Source organism: Hypanus sabinus, unplaced genomic scaffold (assembly GCF_030144855.1).
Source record: "Hypanus sabinus isolate sHypSab1 unplaced genomic scaffold, sHypSab1.hap1 scaffold_556, whole genome shotgun sequence".
Lineage (NCBI taxonomy): Eukaryota > Metazoa > Chordata > Chondrichthyes > Myliobatiformes > Dasyatidae > Hypanus > Hypanus sabinus.
The window spans coordinates 79,774-103,462 of record NW_026781417.1 but is presented as its reverse complement, the minus strand read 5'-3'; the positions used below and the strand labels follow the sequence as shown (position 1 = coordinate 103,462).

Genomic DNA, 23,689 nt, shown 5'->3' with positions numbered 1-23,689 from the left:
ACATAAACATTGATTGCTGTAATTCCCGGTAATTTCTACCCCTACCACTTCTCTCGATTTCCATCCCCACTCCGACTCCCATCTTGGTCCTTCTCTTCTTCTCACCTGTCCATCATCTTCCTCTGTTCCCCCTCCTCCAATCCTCCACCCTTGTCTCTCAAATCCTTCTCCTCACATCCTCCCCTCTCAGCATTCAATCTGTCTGCATCACTCTCTTTTCAGTCTCTCCATCCCTCCCTCCAGTTGGTCACTCTCACTGATCTCTCTGCGCAACTCTGCTCACACAATCATCATTCTCTTCACTCACCTCATTCTTCCCACTCCAGCATCCCGCCTCTCTCTCCATCCCACTCTCCAGTGTGTTTTCACCCATTTCCTTCTGTCCATGTACTGAATTATTCAAATCCCTATCCGGTCGTTTCTATGTCTCATCAGTCACCGTGTAACTCCTCACAGTCAATCCTCACTTCCTCACTGTGACCATCCTCCCCTCCCACCTCCATCACACCTCCCCCTTCTCTGTGTCCACCCCTCTCTGCCCTATCGTGTTTGAGCGGTGGACTGACAGGCTGGATTGCATGTGTCTGTACACTGCCAGGAGACAGTACCATCGACTGCTGGACATTGTCTCTCAGGGTCTTGCACTGTGTATGATTTCCTTTTCAAGTGAAGATGCTTCTTTGCTCGATATTCTGAACTCTGTTACTCAGTGTTTTTGAATGCTTGCTTGCTATTTTGAATGTTTTGTACCTTGTCCCCAGAGGAATGCGGTCTCGTTCGGCTGTATCCATGTATGGTTTGAATGATAATTAACCTTAATTTGATTTGATTTATAGAGCTATTGTGATAGGCAAATCACAGTGGGTCCAGGTCCTCCCTCTGGCACGAGTTGATTCTGGTCATGAGTAAATCAGTACGTGGACAGCAGAAAATGGGTGAGAGGTGTGGAGAGAGAGGTGTAATGCGGGAGTGGGAGGAGAGGGATTTGAGAGACAAGGGTAGAGATATTAAAGAGCAAAGGAGAGAGGAGTGTGTGTATTTCAGATTTGACCTGGACTTGAGCCTCCTGTTCCTGCCATTGAGTTCCTTCCTGATTGAATGTAAAACTTGTTTACTACTTTACCCTTCCATTGTATCTTTACTTATTGCAGACCCTCTGTCGGACACAACTCAGGAACACCAGGGATCGGTGACTGGAGAGCCTGCTCCAGGGTTGACCACCAGCTCAGCAGGGTCTGTGAGCTCAGGTACAGATTCCCAGTCAGGAGAGCCTGGTCTGGGTTTGACCACCAGCCCAGCAGGGTCTCTGAGCTCAGTTATTCATGATGGGTTTTGTGAGGGTCAATGAACAGAATGATCTTTTCCTCCTTTGGTCCTCGATATTCATCGGGGCTTTGTCTGAGAGACGTGTCCACTCACAGAAACTTTGGGAGGGAGAAGTGGTGAATGGTGACTAGATGGTTTTTGTTTCTTTTCAAATTAGAGACCTCTTTGTTAAATTCTTGTTCCGGTGGCTACCCAATTTAATTCTCCTTACCATTCCCTTCTGATATGACTGTCCACAGCCTCCTCTGACTTGATGAGACCACCCCCAGGTTTGAAGAGCAACACCTCATCGTCTGTCAGGATCACCACTAACCTGATGGCATGAATATCGATTTCTCTTACATCCTGTAAATTCTTCTCCCTCCCACTTCCCTCTTTTTCCATTCCCATTCTGGCTCTCCTCTCAACCCTTCCCCTCTCCTCATCTGCCCATCTCCTCTCTCTGGTCCCCATCCTCCATCTATTTAATCCATTGTCCAATGTCCTGTCTCTTTGGATTTCACCTGCTTCATCTCTTTACCTTTTCCACATATCACCTCCCAGCTTCTCGCATCAACCTGATCACATACTCAGACATCTTTTCACTGCCTGGCTTCACCTATCACCTGCCAGCTTGTACACTCTCCACCTTCTTATTCGGGCTTCTGCCCCCTTCCTTTCCAGTCCTCAAGAAGTAACATGGCCCAAAGCTTTGACTGTTTATTCTCCTCCAGAGATGCTGATGGACCTTCAGCATTATCTGTGCATTGTTCTGGATTCACAGCATCCGGAGAAACGCTCATCTGTACAACTGCTGAAATGAGAAGCTGGGAGGTGATAGGTGGAGCCAGGCGAAGGGGAGGTAAGTGAGTGGGAGGGTGAAGGGAGAAGCTGGGAGGTGATAGGTGGAGCCAGGCGAGGGGGAAGGTAAGTGAGTGGGAGGGTGAAGTGAGAAGCTGGGAGGTGATAGGTGGCGTCAGGCGAGGGGGAAGGTAAGTGAGTGGGAGAGTGAAGTGAGAAACTGGAAGGTGACAGGTGAAGCCAGACAAGGGGGAAGGGTAAGTGAGTGGGACGGTGAAGTGAGAAACTGGAAGGTGACAGGTGAAGCCAGGAGGTTGGGAAGGTCAAGTGCTGGATAAGAAAGTAACTCATAGGAGAGGAGAGTGAATACCATTGGAGAAACGGAAAGAGGAGGAGACCTGGGGAAGTTTAAAGCAGGTGAGAAGTAAAAGATCAGAATGGGAATATAGGAAGAGAGTGGAGTAATATTGTCACCGGAAAGTAAATCGATACTCATACCATCAGGTTGGAGGGTACCCAGATGGAATATGTGTTGCTCCTCCACCTTGAGGGTGGCCTCATCTTGACACCATGCTTTTACCGATCCTGTGCAGTGGCCCCTCCATATCAGATGGTGATACAACCAGTTGCAATGCTCTCCAAGGCACAGCTGTAGAAATTTGCTCGAGTCTTTGGTAACAAAGCAAATCTCCTCAAACTTCTAATCAGTTATAGCTGCAGGCATGCCTTCTTCATGATTGGGTCAATGTGTGGGGCACAGAATAGATCTTCAGAGATGTTGACAGCTTCTCTCCACCCACCACCTCACAACCCGTTCCACGTTATTTACATCCACTAACCGATTCAAGATAGTGCCTGATATGCTGTCTGGGGAATGTTGTACAATAGATGTTCAAGATGGTGTCTGGGAGTGCGGTACAATAGATGGTTGAGATGGTGTCTGGGAAGTGTTGTAGAACAGATGGTCAAGATGGTGTCTGGGGTGTGTTGTACAATAGACGGTCAAGATGGTGTCTGAGGAGTGTTGTACAATCGATGGTCAAGATGGTGTCTGGGGACTGTTGTACGATAGATGGTCAAGATGGTGTCTGGGGAGTGTTGTACAATAGATGGTTGAGCTGGTGTCTGGGAGTGTTGTAGAATCGATGGTCAAAATGGAGTCTGGGGAGTGTTGTAGAACAGATGGTCAAGATGGTGTCTGTGCTGTGTTGTACAATAGATGGTCAAGATGGTGTCTGGGGAGTGTTGTAGAACAGATTCTCAAGATGGTGTCTGGGGTGTGTTGTACAATAGATGACCAAGATGGTGTCTGGGGAGTGTTGTAGAATAGATGGTCAAGATGGCACCCTACTGCGATCTGTATCAAGATATTGCCTCAGATATAGGCCTTGTTATCAGTTCGTAGGAATGGTTTTCGGGTCAGAGTGGAATCATGGGTCAAGTTAAGGTTTCAGGACAGGGTTGTGATGAATTCGAGGTCAGACCTCCACTCCACATTCGAAAGACAGTGATGAAGGGACATCGTGACGCGGGGACTTTTGAAGATGCCATCGATGGTGGGGTGGCCAGTGATCACGATGGAGCTGGTTGAGTTTACAACCCTCCGCAACTTTTTTCCATCTTGTGCTTTGGTATCTCCATATCAGTTGGTGATAAACCCAGTTACAATGCTCTCCACGGTACATCTATAGAAATCCGCTGTGTCTTCAGTTATAATTTATTATTATAAACTGATTATTATTAGATTATTCAAAATAAAAATTATTAGAGTATTAGAATTACTGTAGAAAGGAGAAGTACAGAGAGACACAGTTTACCCATTTTCGCTCCCTCATTAAAGCAGCCAGCACCCCGGACATTCTCCCCTCCCATCGGGCAGTAGATACAGAAGTCTGAAAGCACGTACCACCAGGCTGAAGGACAGCTTCTACCCCCACTGTCATCAGACTCTTGAACGGACATCTTGTACGATAAGAGGATCTGTCCTGGGACCAGTATGTAAGTGTCATTACAAAGAAGGCATGGCAGCTCCTCGACTTTCTGAGAAGTTTGCACAGATTCAGTCTGTCACCTAAAACTTTGACCAACTTCTATAGATGTGTGGTGGAGAGTATTTCTGACTGGTTGCATGACAGCCTGGTATGGAAACACCAATGCCCAAGATCAGAACAGTCGTGGGTGCAGCCCAGTCCATCACAGGAAAAGCCCTCCCCACCATTAAACACATCTACAAGCAGCATCCATCATCAAAGACCGCACCATCCAGTCCATGCTATCTTCTCACTGCTGCCATCGGGAAGGAGGAACAGGAGCCTTAGCTCCCACACGACCCTTCAAATCATCAGTCTCCTGAATCCGTGTTGATAATGTCAATATTATTCTCAGTTTCTTAAATACCCCTAATATATCTGAATCTACCACCATCCCTGGCAGGACGTCCATGCACCCACCACTCTCTGTGTGTAAAAAAAAGAAAAAACTTAGCTTTGAAAATTATGGCCCCTGGTATTAGCCACATCCGTCCTGGGGGAGAAATAGCTGGCTGTCCATTCGATCCATTCCTCGTCCCATCCTTCACACCTTTATCAAGTCCCCTCTCATCCTCCTTCACTCCAGTGATAAAAGCCTGAGCACACTCTCGAAAGCTTCCACATCCTTCCTATAATGAGGTGAGCAGAACCACCCAACCCAGTCTGCCCTGACACACATGGGGAGCAGGGAAACATTGTAAATGCCACGGTGGGGAGGAAGGGAATGGGGAAGAGTGAAGGCGAGTGGAGGGGTGGGAGGGGAAAGACTGGGGTGGAGGGAAGACCAAGGGGAGAGGAAGGAGGGTGGGTAGGAGACATCAGGGGAAAGGGAAGGGAAATTGGAGGGAGGCCAGAGGTGGTGATGGGATTAAGGTCTGGTGTGTGGGATGAAGCAAGGTGATTGCAGGTGTGTGTGTGGGGGGGGAAGTCATTCCCTTCTGGACTGGAGGAGGGATGCAGAGACAGGAATGGACGAGCAGGGATGCTGAGAGGGGACTGGAGTGGAGGAGAGATGTTGAGACGGGACTGGACTGGAGGAGGGAAGTTGAGAGGAGAGTGGAGGAGGGATGCTGAGACGGGACTGGACTGGAGGAGAGATATTGAGATGGGTCTGGAGTGGAGGAGGGATGCTGAGATGGGACTGCACTGGAGGAGGGATGCTGAGATGGGACTGGACGAGGAGGGATGCTGAGAGTGGAGTGGAGGAGGGATGCTGAGATGGGACGGGACTGGAGGAGGGATGCTGAGACAGGAATGGACGAGCAGGGATGCTGAGAGGGGACTGGAGTGGAGGAGGAGTGTTTAAAGGGGAGTGGAGTGGAGGAGGGATGCTGAGAGTGGAGTGGAGGAGGGATGCTGAGAAGGGACTGGACTGGAGGAGGGATGCTGAGAGTGGAGTGGAGGAGGGATGCTGAGACGGGAATGGACTGGAGGAGGGTTGCTGAGACGGGCTGGACTGGAGGAGAGATGTTGAGATGGGTCTGGAGTGGAGGAGGGATGCTGAGAGTGGAGTGGAGGAGGGATGCTGAGAAGGGACTGGAGTGGAATAGGGATGCTGAGATGGGACTGGACTGGAGGAGGGATGCTGAGATGGGACTGGACTGGAGGAGGGATGCTGAGAGTGGAGTGGAGGAGGGATGCTGAGACGGGACTGGACTGGAGGAGAGATGTTGAGATGGGTCTGGAGTGGAGGAGGGATACTGAGAGGGGACTGGAGTGGAAGAGGGATGCTGAGAGGGGACTGGAGTGGAGTAGGGATGCTGAGATGGGACTGGACTGGAGGAGGGATGCTGAGACGGGACGGGACTGGAGGAGGGATGCTGAGACAGGAATGGACGAGCAGGGATGCTGAGAGGGGACTGGAGTGGAGGAGGGATGTTGAGACGGGATTGGACTGGAAAAGGGATGCTGAGACGGGACTGGTCTGGAGGAGGGATGCTGAGACGGGACTGGACTGGAGGAGAGATGCTGAAAGGGGAGTGGAGGAGGGATGCTGAGACGGGACTGGACTGGAGGAGAGATGTTGAGATGGGTCTGGAGTGGAGGAGGGATGCTGAGAGGGGACTGGAGTGGAGTAGGGATGCTGAGATGGGACTGGACTGGAGGACGGATGCTGAGAGTGGAGTGGAGGAGGGATGCTGAGGCGGGACGGGACTGGAGGAGGGATGCTGAGACAGGAATGGACGAGCAGGGATGCTGAGAGGGGACTGGAGTGGAGGAGGGATGTTGAGACGGGATTGGACTGGAGGAGAGATGCTGAGACGGGACTGGACTGGAGGAGAGATGTTGTGATGGGTCTGGAGTGGAGGAGGAATGCTGAGAGGGGACTGGAGTGGAGTAGGGATGCTGAGATGGGACGAGTGGAGGAGGAATGCTGAGAGGGGACTGGACTGGAGGAGAGATGTTGAGATGGGACGAGTGGAGGAGGGATGCTGAGACGGGACTGGAGTGGAGGAGGGATGTTGAGATGGTGCTGGAGAGGAAGGGTGATGCTGAGAGAGGGCTATGGACAGTTGTGGGTTGTGGAAATTTCCAGATCTTTCCCTCCAAATTCCATATTGCCATGCCTTGGAAATACATTGCTGCTCCTTCAGTGTCACTGGGTCAAAACCCTGGAACTCCGGATCATCATTGTGGGTGTCCCCACACATCAAGGATTGCAACAGGCCAAGGACAGGCCACCACCACCACCTTCTCAAGGGAACCTCTGGAGGGGCAGTTATACACTGGCTCAGACTCTGAAACTCACGTCCCTTCGAGGAATAAAAATCAATATTGTTGCCCGGGGGTTGCTGAGGGTGGAAGTGCAGTTGGGGGTTGTGATTGGCAGAGAAAGAGGATGGGGAACGTGAGCTGTACATTAACACTGAACATCGTTCTGTCCCTCAGTCACAGACTCCACACTCGGTGATCCGTGTGGAACCCACACCGTCCTGGATCAGCCCTGGAGGAGCACGGATTGTTCCCACACTGAGTGTACTGGTGGACAATGGATGGATGATGGAAATCTTGAAGTGGGATGGTACAGATTTAACAGGTAAAGTGAGGAGATAATCACTGAGAAACTGGACACAGAAGGGGAATGTAAACAGGGGAACAAGGGGTGTGTGAATGGGAAATGCAGGGAGACTGGGATCATCAGTGACTACACTGAGATGGGGAGTAAATACAGGGAGAGGGGAGATCCCATATTCTCGGGGTAGAGACAAGGGAGAGGTACAACAGAGAGGGAATTCACAGGTTTGGGGGGTTATTGACCAGAGACAGGGTACGGACAGGGTGAGTGTAATTTCCCATGTCTCTCTGAGTGAATAAACTCCCTCAGATCAGGGACTGACTCTCTGATTGTTGTTTCAGTTCTGGAGGATGGAAGATTCCCGAGACGGTCGTACCACAGTATCGCTGTTCCGGGGTGTACCCAGGCTAGTTAAACGGTAGGGTCAGAATTTACATCAATGGGGCTTGTTTATTTTTGGGGAGGGTCAGACTGATGACCCGGATCTCTTCAGATAGGTTTCAGTGAGATCCCCCAGACGTTTGACAAGGTCCCTCAGGGGAGGCTCATTCAGAAGATGAAGGTGCTGCTGCGGGGAGGGTGGGGTGGAGAGGGAGAGGGCAGCAGCTCAGTGCTGACTGAGGCCGGACCGGACCGTGGGTTGTGAACCACTGATTTACAGTGGGTCCTGATTCACATTCCCCGCTGTACTGTGGGACCGGGTACATTTTACAGTGTTTATAAATCTCATTCCAGGTCCCCATCCCAACGTGGGAGAGGGGGAGGTGACCAGGATCGTCTGCTTCACTGTGGGTGAAAACACCTGTCACTGGAGCCTGGAGATCGGGTTGAAAAACTGCTCCGGTTACTTTGTATATCGACTGAAGCCGACCTGGAATACTGCTGTGTACTGTACAGGTAGGTCACCGTTCCCCCGTGACACAGCAGTGTGGTAGTTGTGGGGAAATTCTGGGACGTCCTGAGTCACCAAAACACACCACGGGCTGTTTTCCAGTCGGCTGCCCTGCCAGTGTTCTGTGATCACCTTTCCCGTATCCCCCTTCACACCGGGGTCAGAATGAAACTGCCCAGTCTGACCTGTGACAGAGATCATAGAACACAGAACAGTTCAGCACAGCACAGGCCCTTCAGCCCACAATGTTGAGAAGACACACTCTGAGATCAGTCTAAACCCTCCCCTTTACTTTTATTGCCACCAAACAATTGATACAAGAGCGTCCAGTCATCACAGCGATACTTGATTCTGTGCTTTGCACTCCCTGAAGTACAAATCGACGTGAATACATACTCCTACAAAACCCTCCATGTTTCTGTCATCCAGGGACCTATGAGTGTGTTAAACACCCCGGATGTATCTGTCTATACCACCACCCTTTGCAGCCTGTTCCAGACACCCACCACTCTCCACGTAAAGAACTTTACCTCTGTCATCCACCCTCTACTTTCCTCCAGTCACTTTAAAATTACACCCCCTGCTATTAGTCACTTCTTTCCAGGGAAAAGGTTTGGCTTTCTGCACGATCTATGCCTCTTACCATCTTGTACACCTCCATCACGTCACCTCCCATCCTTCTTCACTCCAAAGGGAAAAGTCCTCACTCACTCAACCTCTCCTGACAAGACCTGCTCTCTAATCCAGACATCGTCGTGGTAAATCTATTCTGCATTCTCTCTAACGCTTCCACATCCTTGCTACAATGCGGTGACTTGAGTCCCTGTATCCACCCCCCCCCCCCCGGCTGCCCTGTTACACATGGTGATCACATGAACATCACAAGGGAGGGGGGCGTTGAAGAGAATGGAGGGGGGAGAGGGGAATGACTGGGGTGGAGGGAGGTGGGAATGTGGAGAGGAGGGAGAGTGAAGGGAGTGAGGAGGAGGGAGGAAAACGAGAACAATAGAGGGAGATTGTAGGTGGGGATGGGAGAGAGGTCTGGGATACAAGATGGAGACTGGAGGGAGGAGGGGTGCTGAGAGGGAGCTGTAGACAGTTGTGGGGATGGTGGGGTGAGAAACAATGGATGCAGGATGGTCCACAGCTCAGGAATTGGTGGTGGGATCATCTAAGGGAACGCTGATCCCCATGGTCAGTCCCAGAATTTCATCCCGACCTGTAGCGATGAAGGAGGAGACAGGCGTTCGAACATTCCAGAGGTCTGATCAGCGCAGGGAGCAGAGCACTGCAAATTAAATAAAAGTCCAGAAGTGGCAAACGGGGCGGCCATTGTTGAGAGGAGGTCAGCGATGAGGGTAGGAGTTGTCAGGCTTTGGTAAGAAGAGGCTGAGGCCAAAGAAACAGGTTAAACGATCTGGTCTTTGTTACCCATCGTACAGTGCAGGCAGGGTGGCAGATATGATAGTGGAATAGAAAGATAGTAATATAGAAATCCTGCAGCACAATACGGGCCCTTTGCCGACAAAGCGGTGCCGAACACGTCCTTACCTTAGAACTACCTAGGATTACCCATAGCCTCTATTTTTCTAAGCTCCATGTATCTATCCAGGAGTCTCTTAAAAGACCCTATCGTATCCGCCTCCACAACCGTCACTGGCAGCCCATTCCACGCACTCACCACTCTCTGTGTAAAAAAAAAACTTACCCATGACATCTTCTTTGTACCTACTCCCAAGTACCTTAAAACTTCCCTCTCGTGCTAGTCATTTCAGCCCTGGGAAAAACCCGCTGAGAATCCACATGATCAATGCCTCTCATCATCTTATACACCTTTATCAGGTCACTACTCATCCTCCGTCACTCCAAGGAGAAAAGGCCGAGTTCACTCAACCTATTCTCATAAGGTCTGCTCCCCAATCCAGGCAACATCCTTGTAAATCTCCTCTGCACCCTTTCTATGACTTCCACATCCTTCCTGTAGTGAGGCGACCAGAACTGAGCACAGTACTCTAAATGGGGTCTGAGCAGGGTCCTATATAGCTGCAACATTACCTCTCGGCTCCTAAACTCAATTCCACGATTGATGAATTCAATACCCCATACACCTTCTTAACCTCAGAGTCAACCCGCGCAGCTGATTTGAGCATCCTGCGGACTCGGACGCCAAGATCCCTCTAATCCTCCACACTGCCAAGAGTCTTACCATTAATAACATATTCTGCCATCATATTTCACCTACTGAAATGAACAACTTCACACTTATCTGGGTTGAACTCCATCTGCCACTTCTCAGCCCAGTTTGGCATCTTGTCCCGCTGTAACCTCTGACAGTCCTCCACCCTATCCACAACACCTCCACCCTTTGTGGCATCAGCAAATTTACTAACCCATCCCTCCACTTCCCCATCCAGGACATTTATAAAAATCACAAAGAGTAAGGGTCCCAGAACAGATCCCTGAGGCACACCACTGGTCACCGACCTCCATGTAGAATATGACCCGTCTACAACCACTCTTTGCTTTCTTTTAGCAAGCTATCTCTGGATCCACAAAGCAATGTCCACTTGGATCCCATGCCTCCTTATGTTCTCAGTAAGCCTTGGGATGTGGTAACTTATCAAATGTCTTGCTAAAATCCATATACCCTACATCTATGGCTCTACCTTCTTCAATGTCACATCTTAATAAAGTTCAATCTGCTCGTAAGGCACGACCTGCCTTTGACAAAGCCATGCTGACTATTCATAACCATATAATGCCTCTCCAAATGTTCATAAATCCTGCCTCACAGGATCTTTTCCATCAACTTACCAACCACTAAAGTAAGACTCACTGTTCTATAATTTCCTGGGCTATTGATACTCCCTTTCTTGAATAAGGGAGCAACATCCACAACCCTCCCATCTTCTGGAACCTCTCCTGTCCTCATTGATGATGCAAATTCATTGCCAGAGGCTCAGTAATCTCCTCCCTTGTTTCCCACAGTAGCCTCGGGTACATCCTGTCCGGTCCCAGTGACTTAACCAACTTGATGCTTTCCAAAGCCTTCAGCACATCCTCGTCCTTAATATCTACATGCTCAAGCTTTTAAGTCCACTGCAAATCATCCCTACAGTCACCAAGATCCTCTTCCATAGTGAATACTGCAGCTAAGAATTCATTAAGTACCCGGCCATCTCCTCCGGTTCCATATACAATTTCCCACTGTCACACTTGATTTGTCCTATTCTCTCATGTCTTATCCTCTTGGTCTTCACATACTTGTAGAATGCCTTGGGGTTTTCCTTATTCCTATTGGTCAAGAGCTTCTCATGGCCCCTTCTGGCTCTCCTAATTTCATGCTTAAACTCCTCCCTGCAGGCCTTATGGTCTTCTAGATCTCTATCATTACCTAGGTTTTTGAACGTTTCATAAGCTCTTCTTCTTGACTAGATTTTCATTAGCCTTTGTACACCATGGTTCCTGTACCCTACCATCCTTTCCCTGTCTCATTGGAATGTACCTCTGCAGAATTCCATGCAAATATCCCCTGAATGTTTGCCACATTTCTGCTGTATATTTCCCTGAGAACATCTGTTCCCAATTTATGCTTCCAAGTCCTTCCGGATAGCCTCATATTTCCCTGTACTCCAATTAAACACTTCCCTAAGTTGTTTGTTCTTATCCCTGTCCAGTGCTATGGTAAAGGAGATAGAATTGTGATAACTATCTCCAAAATGCTTCCCCAGTGAGAGACCTGACACCTGACCAGGTTCATTTCCCAACACCAGATGAAGTACTCTTGTCGGCTTATCTACATATTGTGTCAAGAAACCTGCCTGAAAACAGATAACAAACTCTATCCCATCTAAACCACTCACTCTAGGGAGATGCCAATCAATATTTGGGAAATTGAAATCTCCCACCACAACAATCTGTCTCTGTATCTACTCCTCGATGTCCCTGTTACTATTGGATGGTCGATAAAAAAGCACCCAGTAGAGCTATTGACTCCTTCCTCTCCCTAACGTCCTCCCACAGACACTCCATAGACAATCCCTCCATGACTTCCTCCCTTTCTGCAGCCGTGACACTATCTCTGATCAGCAGTGCCACGCTCCCACCTCTTTTTCTTCCCTCCCTGAACTTTCGGAAACATCTAAAGCCTGGCACTTGAAGTAGCCATTCCTACCCCTGCACCATCCAAATCTCTGTAATGGCCACAACATCATAGATCCATGTACTGATCCACGCTCTAAGCTGATTCACTTTATTCATAATACTCCTCGCATTAAAATAGATACATCTCAAACCATCGGTCTGAGCACATCCCTTCTCTATCACCTGCCTATCCTCCCATTCGCACTGTATCCAAACTTTCCCTATTTGTGACCCAACCTCCCTTTCCTCCGTCACTTCAGTTTGGTTCCCACACCCCGGCAATTCTATTTTATCTCTCCCCCGCAGAGCCTTTGCAAACCCACCTGCCAGGATATTTGTCCCCGTCAGATTCAAGTGCAACCCGTTCTTTTTATACAGGTCACACCTGCCCGAAAAGAGGTCCCAATGATCCAGAAATCTGAATCCTTTCCCCCTGCTCCAAACTCTCAGCCACACTTTTATCCTCCACCCCATTCCATTCCTATACTCACTGTCACGTGGCACAGGCAGTAATCTGGAGATTACTACCTGTGAGGTCCTGCTTCTCAACTTCCTTCCTAACTCCCTGTGGTCTGTTTTCAGGACCTCCTCCCTTTTCCTGCCTATATCGTTGGTACCAATATGGACTACAACCTCCGGCTGTTCTCCTTCCCACTTAAAGATATCGTGGATGCAATCAGAAACATCCCGGATCCTGGCACCTGGGAGGCAAACTACAATCCGCGTTTCTTTTCTGTGTGCACAGATTCACCTGTGTGACCCCCTAACTATAGAGTCCCCTATCACTGCCGCCATCCTCTTCCTTTCCCTACCCTTCTGAGCCACAGAGCCAGACTCTGCCCCAGAGGCGTGACCACTGTTGCCTCCTCCAGGTAGGCCGTCTCCTCCAGCAGTACTCAAACAGGAGTACTTATTCTTAAGGGGGACCACCACAGGGGTACTCTCTAGCATCTGTCTCTTGCCCATCCCTCTCCTGACTATTACCCACTTCTCTGTCTCCCGAGGCCCTGGAGTGACTACCTGCCTATAGCTCCTCTCTATGGTCCCCCTGTAGGATGTGGGAATTCCTGGAACCGGATAGTCTCCCTGATGACTGCAGCCGATTCCAGCTCCTGAAAGACCCCATAAAGGAGCTGGAGCTGGAGATGGATGAACTCAGGAATACCCAGCAGGCAGAACAATTGATAGATACGACTTGTGAACAGGTGTTAGACCCAGAGTGCAGAATTCGGGGAGCAGATGGGTGAACACCGGGAGAGGGAAAGGGAGAAGGAAGTCAGTGTAGAGTGCCCCTGTGGCCATTCCCCTCAGCAACAGGTAGGATACTGCTGAGGGGGGTGACCTGTCTGGGCAAGGCAGCAGCAGCCAGATCAGTAGCACCGTGGTCAGCTCTGAACTTCAGAAGGGGAGGGTGAAGTCAGGCAGAGCAATAGTCACAGTGGACTCGATAGTTCGGGGACAGACAGGAGATTCTGTGGCAGGAAAAGAGACACCAGGATAGTGTGTTGCTTCCTGGGTGCTGGGGTCCAGGATGTCTCTGAGCGATTGCAGAATATTCTGGAAGGGGAGGGTGAGCAGCTGGAGGTCGTGGTACATGTTGGTACCAATGAGATAGGAGAGGGATAGAGGTCATGCGCAGTAAGTTTAGGGAGTTAGGAAGGAGACTGAAAAGCAGGACCTCCACGGTGGTAATCTCCGGATTACTCCTGTTGCCACGAGCTCGTGAAGGTCAGAACAGGAAGGTAGTGCAGGTGGCTGAGGAGATGGTGTAGGAGGCAGGGTTTTGAGTTCTTGGATCATTGGAATCTAGATAAGAGAAAATAAAAGTGTTAAGAAACTAGGTACTGTTAGAGCTCTAAAAAATTACAAGGGTGCCAGGAAGGAGCTCGGGATTGAGATTAGGAGTGCTAGAAGGGGCCAAGAGAAGGCCTTGGTGAGCAGGATTCAGGAGAACCCCAAGGCATTCTACAAGAATGTGAAGAGCAAGAGGATGAGCCGTGGGAGAATAGGACCAGTCAGGAGCGATAGTGGAAATGTGCATGGAGCCGGAGTAGGTAGCAGAGGTACTTAATGAATTCTTTACTTCAGCAGTCATTAGTGAAAAAGACCTTGGCAATTGTAGGGATGTCTTACAGTGGACTGAAATACTTGAGTATATAGGCATTAAGAAAGAGACTGTGCTGGAACATTTGAAAAATATTAATTTATATAAGTCGCTGGGACCAGATGAGATATACCCCAGGCTGCAGAGGGAAGTGAGGGAAGAGAGTGCTGAGACTCTGGCGATGATCTTAGCATCATCAATGAGGACAGGTGAAGTACCAGAGGTTTGGAAGGTTGCAAATGCTGTTCTGTTGTTCAAGAAAGGGAGTAGAGATAATCCAGGAAATTATTGACCAGTGAGTCTGACTTCTGTGATGGGCAAGTTATTGGAGAAGATCCTGAGAGGCAGGATTTATGAGCCTGTGGAGAAACATAATCTGATTCGGGATAGTCAGCATGGCTTTGTCATGGGCAGGTCATGCCTTACAAAACTGATTGAATCATTTGAGGATGTAACGAAACACATTGATGAAGGTAGAGCAGTGGATGCAGTGTATATGGATTTCAGTAAGGCATTTGATAATGCTAGGCTCATTCAGAAAGTAATGAGACATGGGATGCAAGCAGATCTTGCTTTGTGGATCCAGAATCAGCTTGCCCACAGAAGGCAAATGGTGGTTGTAGATGGTTTGTATTCTGCATGGAGGATGGTGACCAGTGATGTTCCACAGGGATCTGTTCTGGGACCCCTCCTCTTTGTGATTTTTATAAATGACCTGGATGAGGAAGTGGGGGGGGGGTGGTTAGTAAGTTTGCTGATGACACAGAAGTTGGGGATGTTGTGGGTAGTCTGGAGCATTGTCAGAGGTTACAGCGTGACATTGATAGGATGCAGGGCTGCTCTGAGAAGTGACAGATGGAGTTCAACTATGATAAATGTGAGGTGCTTCACTTCAGTAGGTCAAATTTGAAGACAATATAATATTAATGGTAAGACTAGCGGCAGTGTAGAGCATCTGAGAGATCTTGGGGTCCATGTCCATAGGACACTCAAAGCTGCTGCACAATTTGACAGTGTTGTTACAGCTATACAAGACCCTGGTCAGACCCCACTTGGAGTCCAGTGTTCACTTCTGCTCACCTCACTACTGGAAGGAATTGGGATACTATGGAGAGAGTGCAGAGGAGATTTACAAGGATATTACCGAGATTGGGGAGCATGCCTTATGGAATAGGTTGAGTGAGCTTGGCCTTTTCTTCTTGAAGCAATGGAGGATGAAGTGTGACCTGGTCGAGGGGTATAGGATGATGAGGGGCATTGATCCTGTGAATAGTCAGAGGCTTTTCCAGTTCTGTAATGGCTAACACGAGGGGGCATAGGTTTAAGGTGCTTGGAAGTAGGTACAAGGGGGATGTCAGGGCTAAGCTTTTCACACAGAGAGTGGTGGGTGCGTGGAATGCACTGTCGGTGATGGTGGTAGAGGCAGATACAATAGGGTCTTTTAAGAGGCTCTTAGGTCGGTACTTTGAGTTAGAAACATAGAGGGCTATGTTGTAGGGAAATTCCAGACATTTTCTGGAGAATGTTTACATCAGCCTTTGTACACCATGGTTATTGCGGAGAAGGGCCTGTAATGTACTGTAGATTTCTATGTTCAATGTTCTCTTTGCATTGTTACCATCAGTAAGAAGGGACAGGAGCCTCAGGACACACACCACCAGGTTCAGAAACAGGTATTACCCCCTAGACATTAGGCTGGTGAACCAAAGGGGTAAGACTTCAGTCAACACTCATCCCATTCATAAACTGTTCCCACAACCTATGGACTCACTCTCAAGAACTCTTCATCTCATGTTCACGATATTTATTGCTTATTTATTATTATTTTTATTCTTTGTATTTTCACTGTGACGATCTTACAGTCTGCTGCATCACTTTTTATTCTGTGATTCTATGACTCGAGAATCGGCAGAAAACTCCCCCAGTGTTGAGAGAGAGAGAGATTGACCACAGAGATTTCCATCCATATATCTGTCACAGTGAAATCCTGATGTTCCTTCTCCCATTGTAGTTGAGAGGAGAGGATGGTCACAGAGAGGAGGAAGGAATGACTGTGAGGAGTTACACGGTAACTGATGAGACATAGAAACAACCGGAGTGGGATTTGAGTAATTCAGTACGTGGACAGAAGGAAATGGGTGAAAATACACAGGAGAGAGGGATGGAGAGAGAGGTGGGGTGCTGGAATGGGAGGAATGTGGTGACTGAATAGAGAGTTATGACTGTGTGAGGAGAGTTGGGCAGAGAGATCGGTGAGAGTGACACTCCAACTGGAGGGAGGGATGGAGAGACTGAAAAGAGAGTGATCAAGACAGATTGAATGCCGAGAGAGGGAGATGTGAGGAGAGGGATTTGAGAGACAAGGGTAGAGTATTAAAGACCAACGGAGAGGGGAGTGTGTGTATTTCAGAGGACAGATTTGACCTGGATTTGTGTCTCAGATTCCCTGTCATTGAGTTTCTTCCTGATCTAATGTAAACCTTGTTTACAGCGTTACTATCCTTTGTATATCTTCTTATTACAGATTTCCATTCTGACACAACTTGGGAATCCCTGGGACCACCAACCGGAGAACCTGGTCTGGGTTTGAACACAACCACAGTAGGGTCTTCAAGCTCACGTACCAATCCCCACTCAGACACAACTCCAGAACCCCACGGATCAGTGACAGGTGAACCTGGTCCGGGTCTGACCACCATACCAGCTGTGTCTGTGAGCTCAGGTACAGATTCCCTGTCGGTCACAGCTGTGAATCCCATGGATCACTGATAGCAGATCCTTCACAATTCAGGAAACCCAGGGTCTGCGAGCTCGGGTAACTGTGGTGGGGATCATTGAAGGGAACGAACTTTCTCTCCTTCAGCCCCAAATATTCATTTGGGCTTTGACTGAGAGTAGTGACCAGTCACAGACATTCACGAGGGAGAGTTGCTGTACAGGGACTGGATGGTTTTGGTATCGCTTCAGATCAGAGACCTCCTTTTCCAATTGTTGTCCCAGTGGCTACCCATTTCAATTCAACTTCCCTTTCCCGTTCTCACATGTCTGTCCAAGGCCTCTGCTACTGACATGATGAGGTCAAACTTTGATTGGAGGGACAACACCTCATACTGTGTCTGGGTAGTGCCCAAACTGACAGCATGAACATTGATTTCTCTAGCTTCCAGTAATTTATACCCCGACCAATTCCCTCTCTTTCCCTCTCTTTCCGGCTCACTATTTAGTCCTTCTGCCCATCATCTCCCTCTGGACACCCTCTTCACTTCCTTTATTCTCTGGTCCATTGTCCTCTCCAATGGGATTAGTCCTCCTTCAGCCCTTTACTTCTTCTATGTATCACCTTCCAGCTTCTCAAATCACCCCCTCCCTCACCCACTCACCTGGCTTCACCTATCACCTGCCAGATATACTCCTCCCCACCTCTTTATTCTGGCTTCTTCCCCCTTCGAGAGGAAGAATACCGAGAGAAGGTGCTGATGAAGGGTCTCAGCCCAAAACATTCACTGTTTATTCCCCTCCGGAGATGCAGTCTGTCCTGCTGAGTTCTTCCAGCATTTTGTGTGTGATGCTCTGGATTTTCAGCATCTGTCGAGTCTCTCATCTTTATGAATTACTGTCCCTGTTTAATCTCTGCCACTCTCCCATGTCTCTGTTACTTTGTTCCAGACCTGGAGGTTTCCACAATGGATCAGCCCGATGGATCATCTACAGGACAACCCACCCCATCACCATCCTCTGTCTCAGTGGGAGAGAGGTCCTCAGGTATTAGTTATTGTGCCATCGGGGTCTCTCAGTCTCTCGCTCTGTGATGTTGAACTTCTCATAGCCCAATACAGCTGTTGGATGTGCGTCGTAAAGGGTTGCCAATGAGTGTTCAGTTATTCCTTCCCTCCTGTCTGTGTGAAATTTCTGTGAAGTTCAAGAGAGCTCAGATTTGGTGAAGGCATTTGCTTCGTCATCAACCACTGGTGACTGGAAGGGAAGGAGGGATAGATGGGAAGGTAGGAGAGAGGGCAGGAGAGAGAACCAACAAGGGAATGGAGGGGAATGAGTAAGATAGAGTAGTGGAGCAATGGGGGACTGGAGCATTGGTGAATGATAGAGGTTCGATGGGTCTTTCTGAAAAGGTTGTATCATGGGGTGACGAATAGGGTCAGGACTGGGTTGAGTTTGATGGATGTGGGTGAGGTAGTGAGTCACAGTGGCTTTTAGAGAGATGAGAGAGATGATTGAGCAGAGAGTGATGGGGTAAGTGTCAAAGAGATGTTCTGAGAGGTCAGAGAGGAAGACTGACAGATCAGGGGGAAGAGACCGGTGAGGATTGAGAGAGGAGAGGCAGGAACTGTGACGGGATGGAGAGGGAAGGTGGATCCCAGTTGTTGGACAGAGTAATAGAGGAAAGTGGGATGTACTGAGTGAGTATCAGAGGAACTGAGGAGACAGTGTGGTGGTGTCTGGGAGAGGGAGGGATGGAGTGTCTAACAGGAGAAAGATGGAGTGAATGGCAAGGGTTGTGTGTGTGGAGTGCGGGAGAATTAAGGGGAGGGATTTCAGTGTCTCAGATAGGAAGGATGGATGGTTATGAGAGAGGAATGGGGTGTGAGATTAAAGAAGAGGGTTGACTGAAGAGGGAGGTGTGAATCGCCCGGGGGAGTGGAGGGGATAGTGTGGGATTTGTTAACCCATTTGATTTTAGTTGATAGTTTCTTCCTGTGTTGTTACTTCCCATCTCCCCAGTGGTGTTTCCCCACACCACAGTTCTCTGACTGGTTCATATTTGCAGTGAACTAGTGGGAACCCAGGAAGCAATGACTGGAGAATCTAGGCTGGGTTTGTCCACCACCGGATCTGGAGTCAGAGGAGAAGATCACTGAGGGGAATGTTTCTCTCCCTGTTCAATCTGGGAATAGAGATTCATAATTGAAAGTGGCATCACAGGTAGATCGGGTCGTGAAGAGAGCGTTTGGAAGATTGGCCTTCATAAATCAAAGTATTCGATCATGATGTTATGGTGAAGTTGTATAAAGCGTTGGCGGGGCCTGATTTGGAATACTGTCAGCTGCTGGCAGGAAAGACGTCAATAAGATTGGACAGAGTTCGGGGAAAATTTACAAGGAAATTGCTGGGACCTGGGTTATAGTGAAAGGTTCAATAAGTTTGGGCTTCATTCCCTGGAGGGAAGGAGAATGAGGGGGAGATTAGAACGAGGTATATATAATGAGTGTACAGGTCGTGTCAATACAAGCTTTTCCACTGATATTACAGAGGTCATGGGTTAAGGGTGAAAGGTGAAATAGTGAAGGGGGGGTCCTGAGGGTCAACCTCTTCACTCAGAGGGTACTGAGAGTGTGGAATGAGCTGTCAGTGAAGTGGTGGATGTGGGTTTGAATGCAGCAATGAGGAGATGTTTGGATAAGTACAAGGATGGGAACAGTATACGGAACTATGGTCCACGGGTGGGTCACTGAGAATAGGCAGAATAGCAGGTTGCACAGACTAGACCCTGTTGACCCTGTAGCTCAACACTCTGTGTCGGACTGGGGAATACACGAACAACGGAAACCCATTACAGTCCCTGTGATGTCTGCCGCTCATCTCCACAGATCTGGGTGTTTAGATTGTGTGTGATCCCAGGGAGGGATGGAGATGAGTGGTCGAGGAGTCAGAGGATTAGAGAGTGTGGAGGGGAGGGGATGAGTGAGAGAGCAGAAGAGATTAGGGACAGGGTAGGAGAGGAGATGAGAGAGGGGAAGTGAGTGAGGGAGAGTGGAAGGAAGGGACAACGTGGGGGAGGAGGGAGAAGATGAGGAACAGGGTAGGTCAGGAGAGGATAGAGTGGGGGTGAAGAAGGGCTATGGAAGATGGAGGTTGAGAGGGTCTGTGGTGAAGGGTACGCGGGTAAGTGCTGAAGGAGTAGTGAAGGACTGACAGTGGGGGAGGGAGGGGAGGGCAGGAGAGGGGAATGAAGAGAATGGAGGGGAGAGTGTGACAGGGAGAAAAGGGAAGAGTGGAGAATCGTGGATGGAACCGGTGAGTAGTCTGCAGGGGAGTGAGGGTGGTGAGTGCAGAGAAGGGTGAGAGGGAGTGAAGTAAGAGGGTGATAGGATAGAGGGTTGGATGGAGTGAATGACAGATAGGAGGGGAAATTGGGGTCGACGAAGGGGCAATTGAGTGGACGGGGTGAGAGATGGCTGGAGAGGAAGTGACACTGGAAGTGTACAGACCCATAGCTGGACAGTGCAGGTCAGGAATCAGTGGTGGGGATCATTGAAGGGAACACTGATCCACATGTTGATTCCTGAACCTCATCCCAACTCCCACTGAAGGGAATGATCAGGAGAGACAGTGGAGAGACCCTGTGTGATGTTGGTTTCTACACGCACCTATTCCTCTGTTCCTCTGACTCATGATGATTGCATCAGTGTCTCCACTCTCTCACTCTCTCTGTTCCTCTATTCTACACACAGGTAGTTCCACAGGGAAACAGACCGATGGGTCAGTGTCTGGAGAACACACCCAGAAATCATCTTCTGTTCCAGCAGGAGACACGAGCCCAGGTGTGAATTCCTCTGTCTGTATGGATTCCATCTCACACTGTAAAATACAGCTTCTCAGAGACCAGTTTACCTGCTGGATGCAGGGGATGGGGTGTGAATGATGGAGTCAGAGGTTCCTCTCTCCTCCCTGTGACAAATTTCAGCACCATCCAGGATCACTACGAGATGGTGTTGTACAATTATAATGTGGGCAGTAATGACCTTGCTCTGAGTTTAGTTCATGGGGCCGGGTGAGGTGGGTTGGTGACCAGAGCATGAGGACTGAGCCCCTTGGCTTTGCTGAGTGATGGATGTGAGTGGTCACTGGGGATGTCTGAGTCACCTTCAGGAAGGGTCAGGATCTGGGTGAGGGATGGACAGGGTCCTCACTGAGGGTGACTGTGGGGTTGACAATCAGTGGCAGGGTTATGTGGTCAGTGTCACGGGAATTAGATACATAGGCTTCAAGGATTACTGACTGGGTTTGGGCTGATCAAATGGGTAGTGTTAGGATGGGATGGATGAGGGATTGGACAATGATCATTGTGTTTTGGGCATGGTGGGAAACTCTGAGAGGGCCAAGGCCCCAGTGGCCGGGAGGGAACTCACTGAATACCTGGTGAGTCCATGGAGGTTAGTGATATTGGGGAGTTTCTAAAGAGTTGGGGCATTAGAGAACATTGTTGGACTTGTCAATGGAGAATGGTGAATGTTTGAAGTAATCTGGTATCTCTGAGTAAAGATTGCCTTCATGGTGTGATGAATAGGGTCTGGATTGTGGTTGGGTGTGGGTTGGCTTTGAGGGGAGGAGGCACTGTAGGTTTTACAGAGGATGAGAGAGCAGAAAGAGGTGGAGGATGGAGTGGAGAGGTTGAAGGTGAGAAGCAGATGCAGGTTTGACCATCAGCCCAGAGGAGTCTGCAAGCTCAGGAATCGGTGGTGAGGTTCAATGAAGGGATCTCTCATCACCATGTTTGTTTGCAGAAATTCACCCTGACTCTGAGGAGAGAGACCTGGAGTCATGGTGGTTTGGGAGGGAGAGTCAGTGTAGGGAGATGGATAACTTTGGTTTCTTCACACTTCCGTCCCCTTTCTGCCAGACTCATGTCTTGCCTGATGATCTGTTTCTGTGTCTTCACTCTCCTGTTTCTCCATTCCTTTACTCCAGAACCTGGGACTTCCACAGGGAGAGAGTCTGAAGGGTCATCCTCTGGAAATCTTTCCAAGAAAACGTCTTCTCTCCCAGCCGGAGGGACAACCTCAGGTACAAAGTCTCATGAAAGTGTCTCATTGAATAACTCTGTGACCGGGAAGGTTTCGCGAGCCATTTCAAGTTCCAGTTTATTGTCGTTCAATGTTGTACGTGTACAAAGCAAAATGAATCATCACTCCTGTGGGGCTAAGGTGCAAATCAAAGTAATGTAGCAATTTTACCTGTTACCTTGTACTGTTGCAGCAGAAAAAATCCTGACATAGTGATAGTAAACCTGATGGTCTGTGCGGACTGAGAGTGGAAAGGGGGCAGGGAGAGGGGAATCACGGTTGGGACAAGGAGAAGGAAGAGAGGAGGGAGCAAGAAACACATTCTGTAAAGAGGCAGAAGTATGTGAAGTCGCCGTTATGAGGGAGATGGTTCTTGGGAGAGTAAAAGGTTTGAAGGCAGATACTTTAGAACCAGATCGTATGCAGCCAGAGATCTGAACGAGGTGGCTGGAGAGATTGTGGCGGTATTAGTAATGATCTTTCAAAAATCAATTGATTCTGACGTGGTTCTGGAAGAAGGAAAAGCTGTCCTCCACTCCACTGTCACTCCACTCTTCAAGAAGGGAGAGAGGCAAGAGGAGGAAAATTATTAGTCAAATGGGCTATTTCTGCTCCTGTACCATATGGTTTTCTGGTCATTGGGAAACGGTGACTAGAAGGGGAGGAGGAAGGTGAGGATGCAGGGGAGGGCAGAAGAGAGAGTAAACAAGGAAATGGGGGACAGTGTATCAGGGAGAGGAGGGGATGGAGAATGGTGAGTGGAAGGATGGAAACGGAGAGTGTGAATGGAGAAGTGGGCAGGAAGGAGGCTAATTGGAGTGGGGGTCAGGCTGGCGGGGAGAGTGTTAGGAGAGGGTGCCATAGAGCTGGGGGGAGGGGTGGGGTTGTTGTGGGTGAAGATGGTGATGCTGAAGATTCACAGGACCACTGATGGACAGTGCAGATGAGGAATCAGTGGTGGCGATCATTGAAAGAAACACTGTGGAGACATGTTTTCATCACTCGCCACTGGTGCCTCAAATGTGGTGAATGTTGTTTCAGAAGGGCAGCAAGGACGGAGCAGGAATCTGCGGCAGGATCACTGGCTGATACTGGGCTGATCAAGTGGCTGGAGTTGTGATGGGGAGTCTAAAGGATTGGAGATTGGTCATCATGTGGAGTTTGGAGGAGATGCCTGGAGAAATGTAGCCCAGACGGTGGGTGGGAATACACTGGTCACCTGCTGAATATTGGACATTATATGGAGGTTGGGCAGGGCTGTGGTGGTTTTTGAAGTGATTGGGCATCAGAGGACGTTAGGGGACTTGGTCATCAGAGAATATTGGAGGTTCGATGGGTCTTTCTGAAAAGGTTGTATCATGGGGCAATGAATAGGGTGCGGACTGGGTTGAGTTTGATAGATGTCAGTGAGGTAGTGAGTCACTGTGGCTTTTAGACAGAGTGAGAGGGATGATTGAGCAGAGAGTGATGGGGTAAGTGTCCAAGAGATGCTCTGAGAGGTCAGAGAGAAACACTGACAGATCAGAGGCAAGACACTGAAGAGGAATGAGAGAGGAGAGGCAGGAACTGTGACAGGATGGAGAGGGAATGTGGAGGGAT

General features: G+C 49.1%; 1 protein-coding gene and 1 long non-coding RNA gene across 2 annotated transcripts in view; both read left to right on the top strand.

The window, feature by feature from the left end:
• Positions 1 to 7,177, top strand: part of LOC132389391 (uncharacterized) — a 30,346-nt gene extending 23,169 nt beyond the window's left edge. The window contains exons 6-7 of the mRNA XM_059961918.1: positions 1,152 to 1,247; positions 7,026 to 7,177. Of these exons, the coding sequence (XP_059817901.1) occupies positions 1,152 to 1,247; positions 7,026 to 7,177 (248 nt within the window). The remainder of the gene's footprint in view (positions 1 to 1,151; positions 1,248 to 7,025) is intronic.
• Positions 7,178 to 7,490: 313 nt separating this feature from the next.
• On the top strand, positions 7,491 to 20,848 carry LOC132389400 (uncharacterized). Its single transcript, XR_009510517.1, has 5 exons — positions 7,491 to 7,570; positions 7,888 to 8,049; positions 16,816 to 17,013; positions 17,958 to 18,053; positions 20,759 to 20,848. It is a non-coding gene; the product is annotated as an uncharacterized LOC132389400 (long non-coding RNA).
• Positions 20,849 to 23,689: the final 2,841 nt, after the last annotated feature.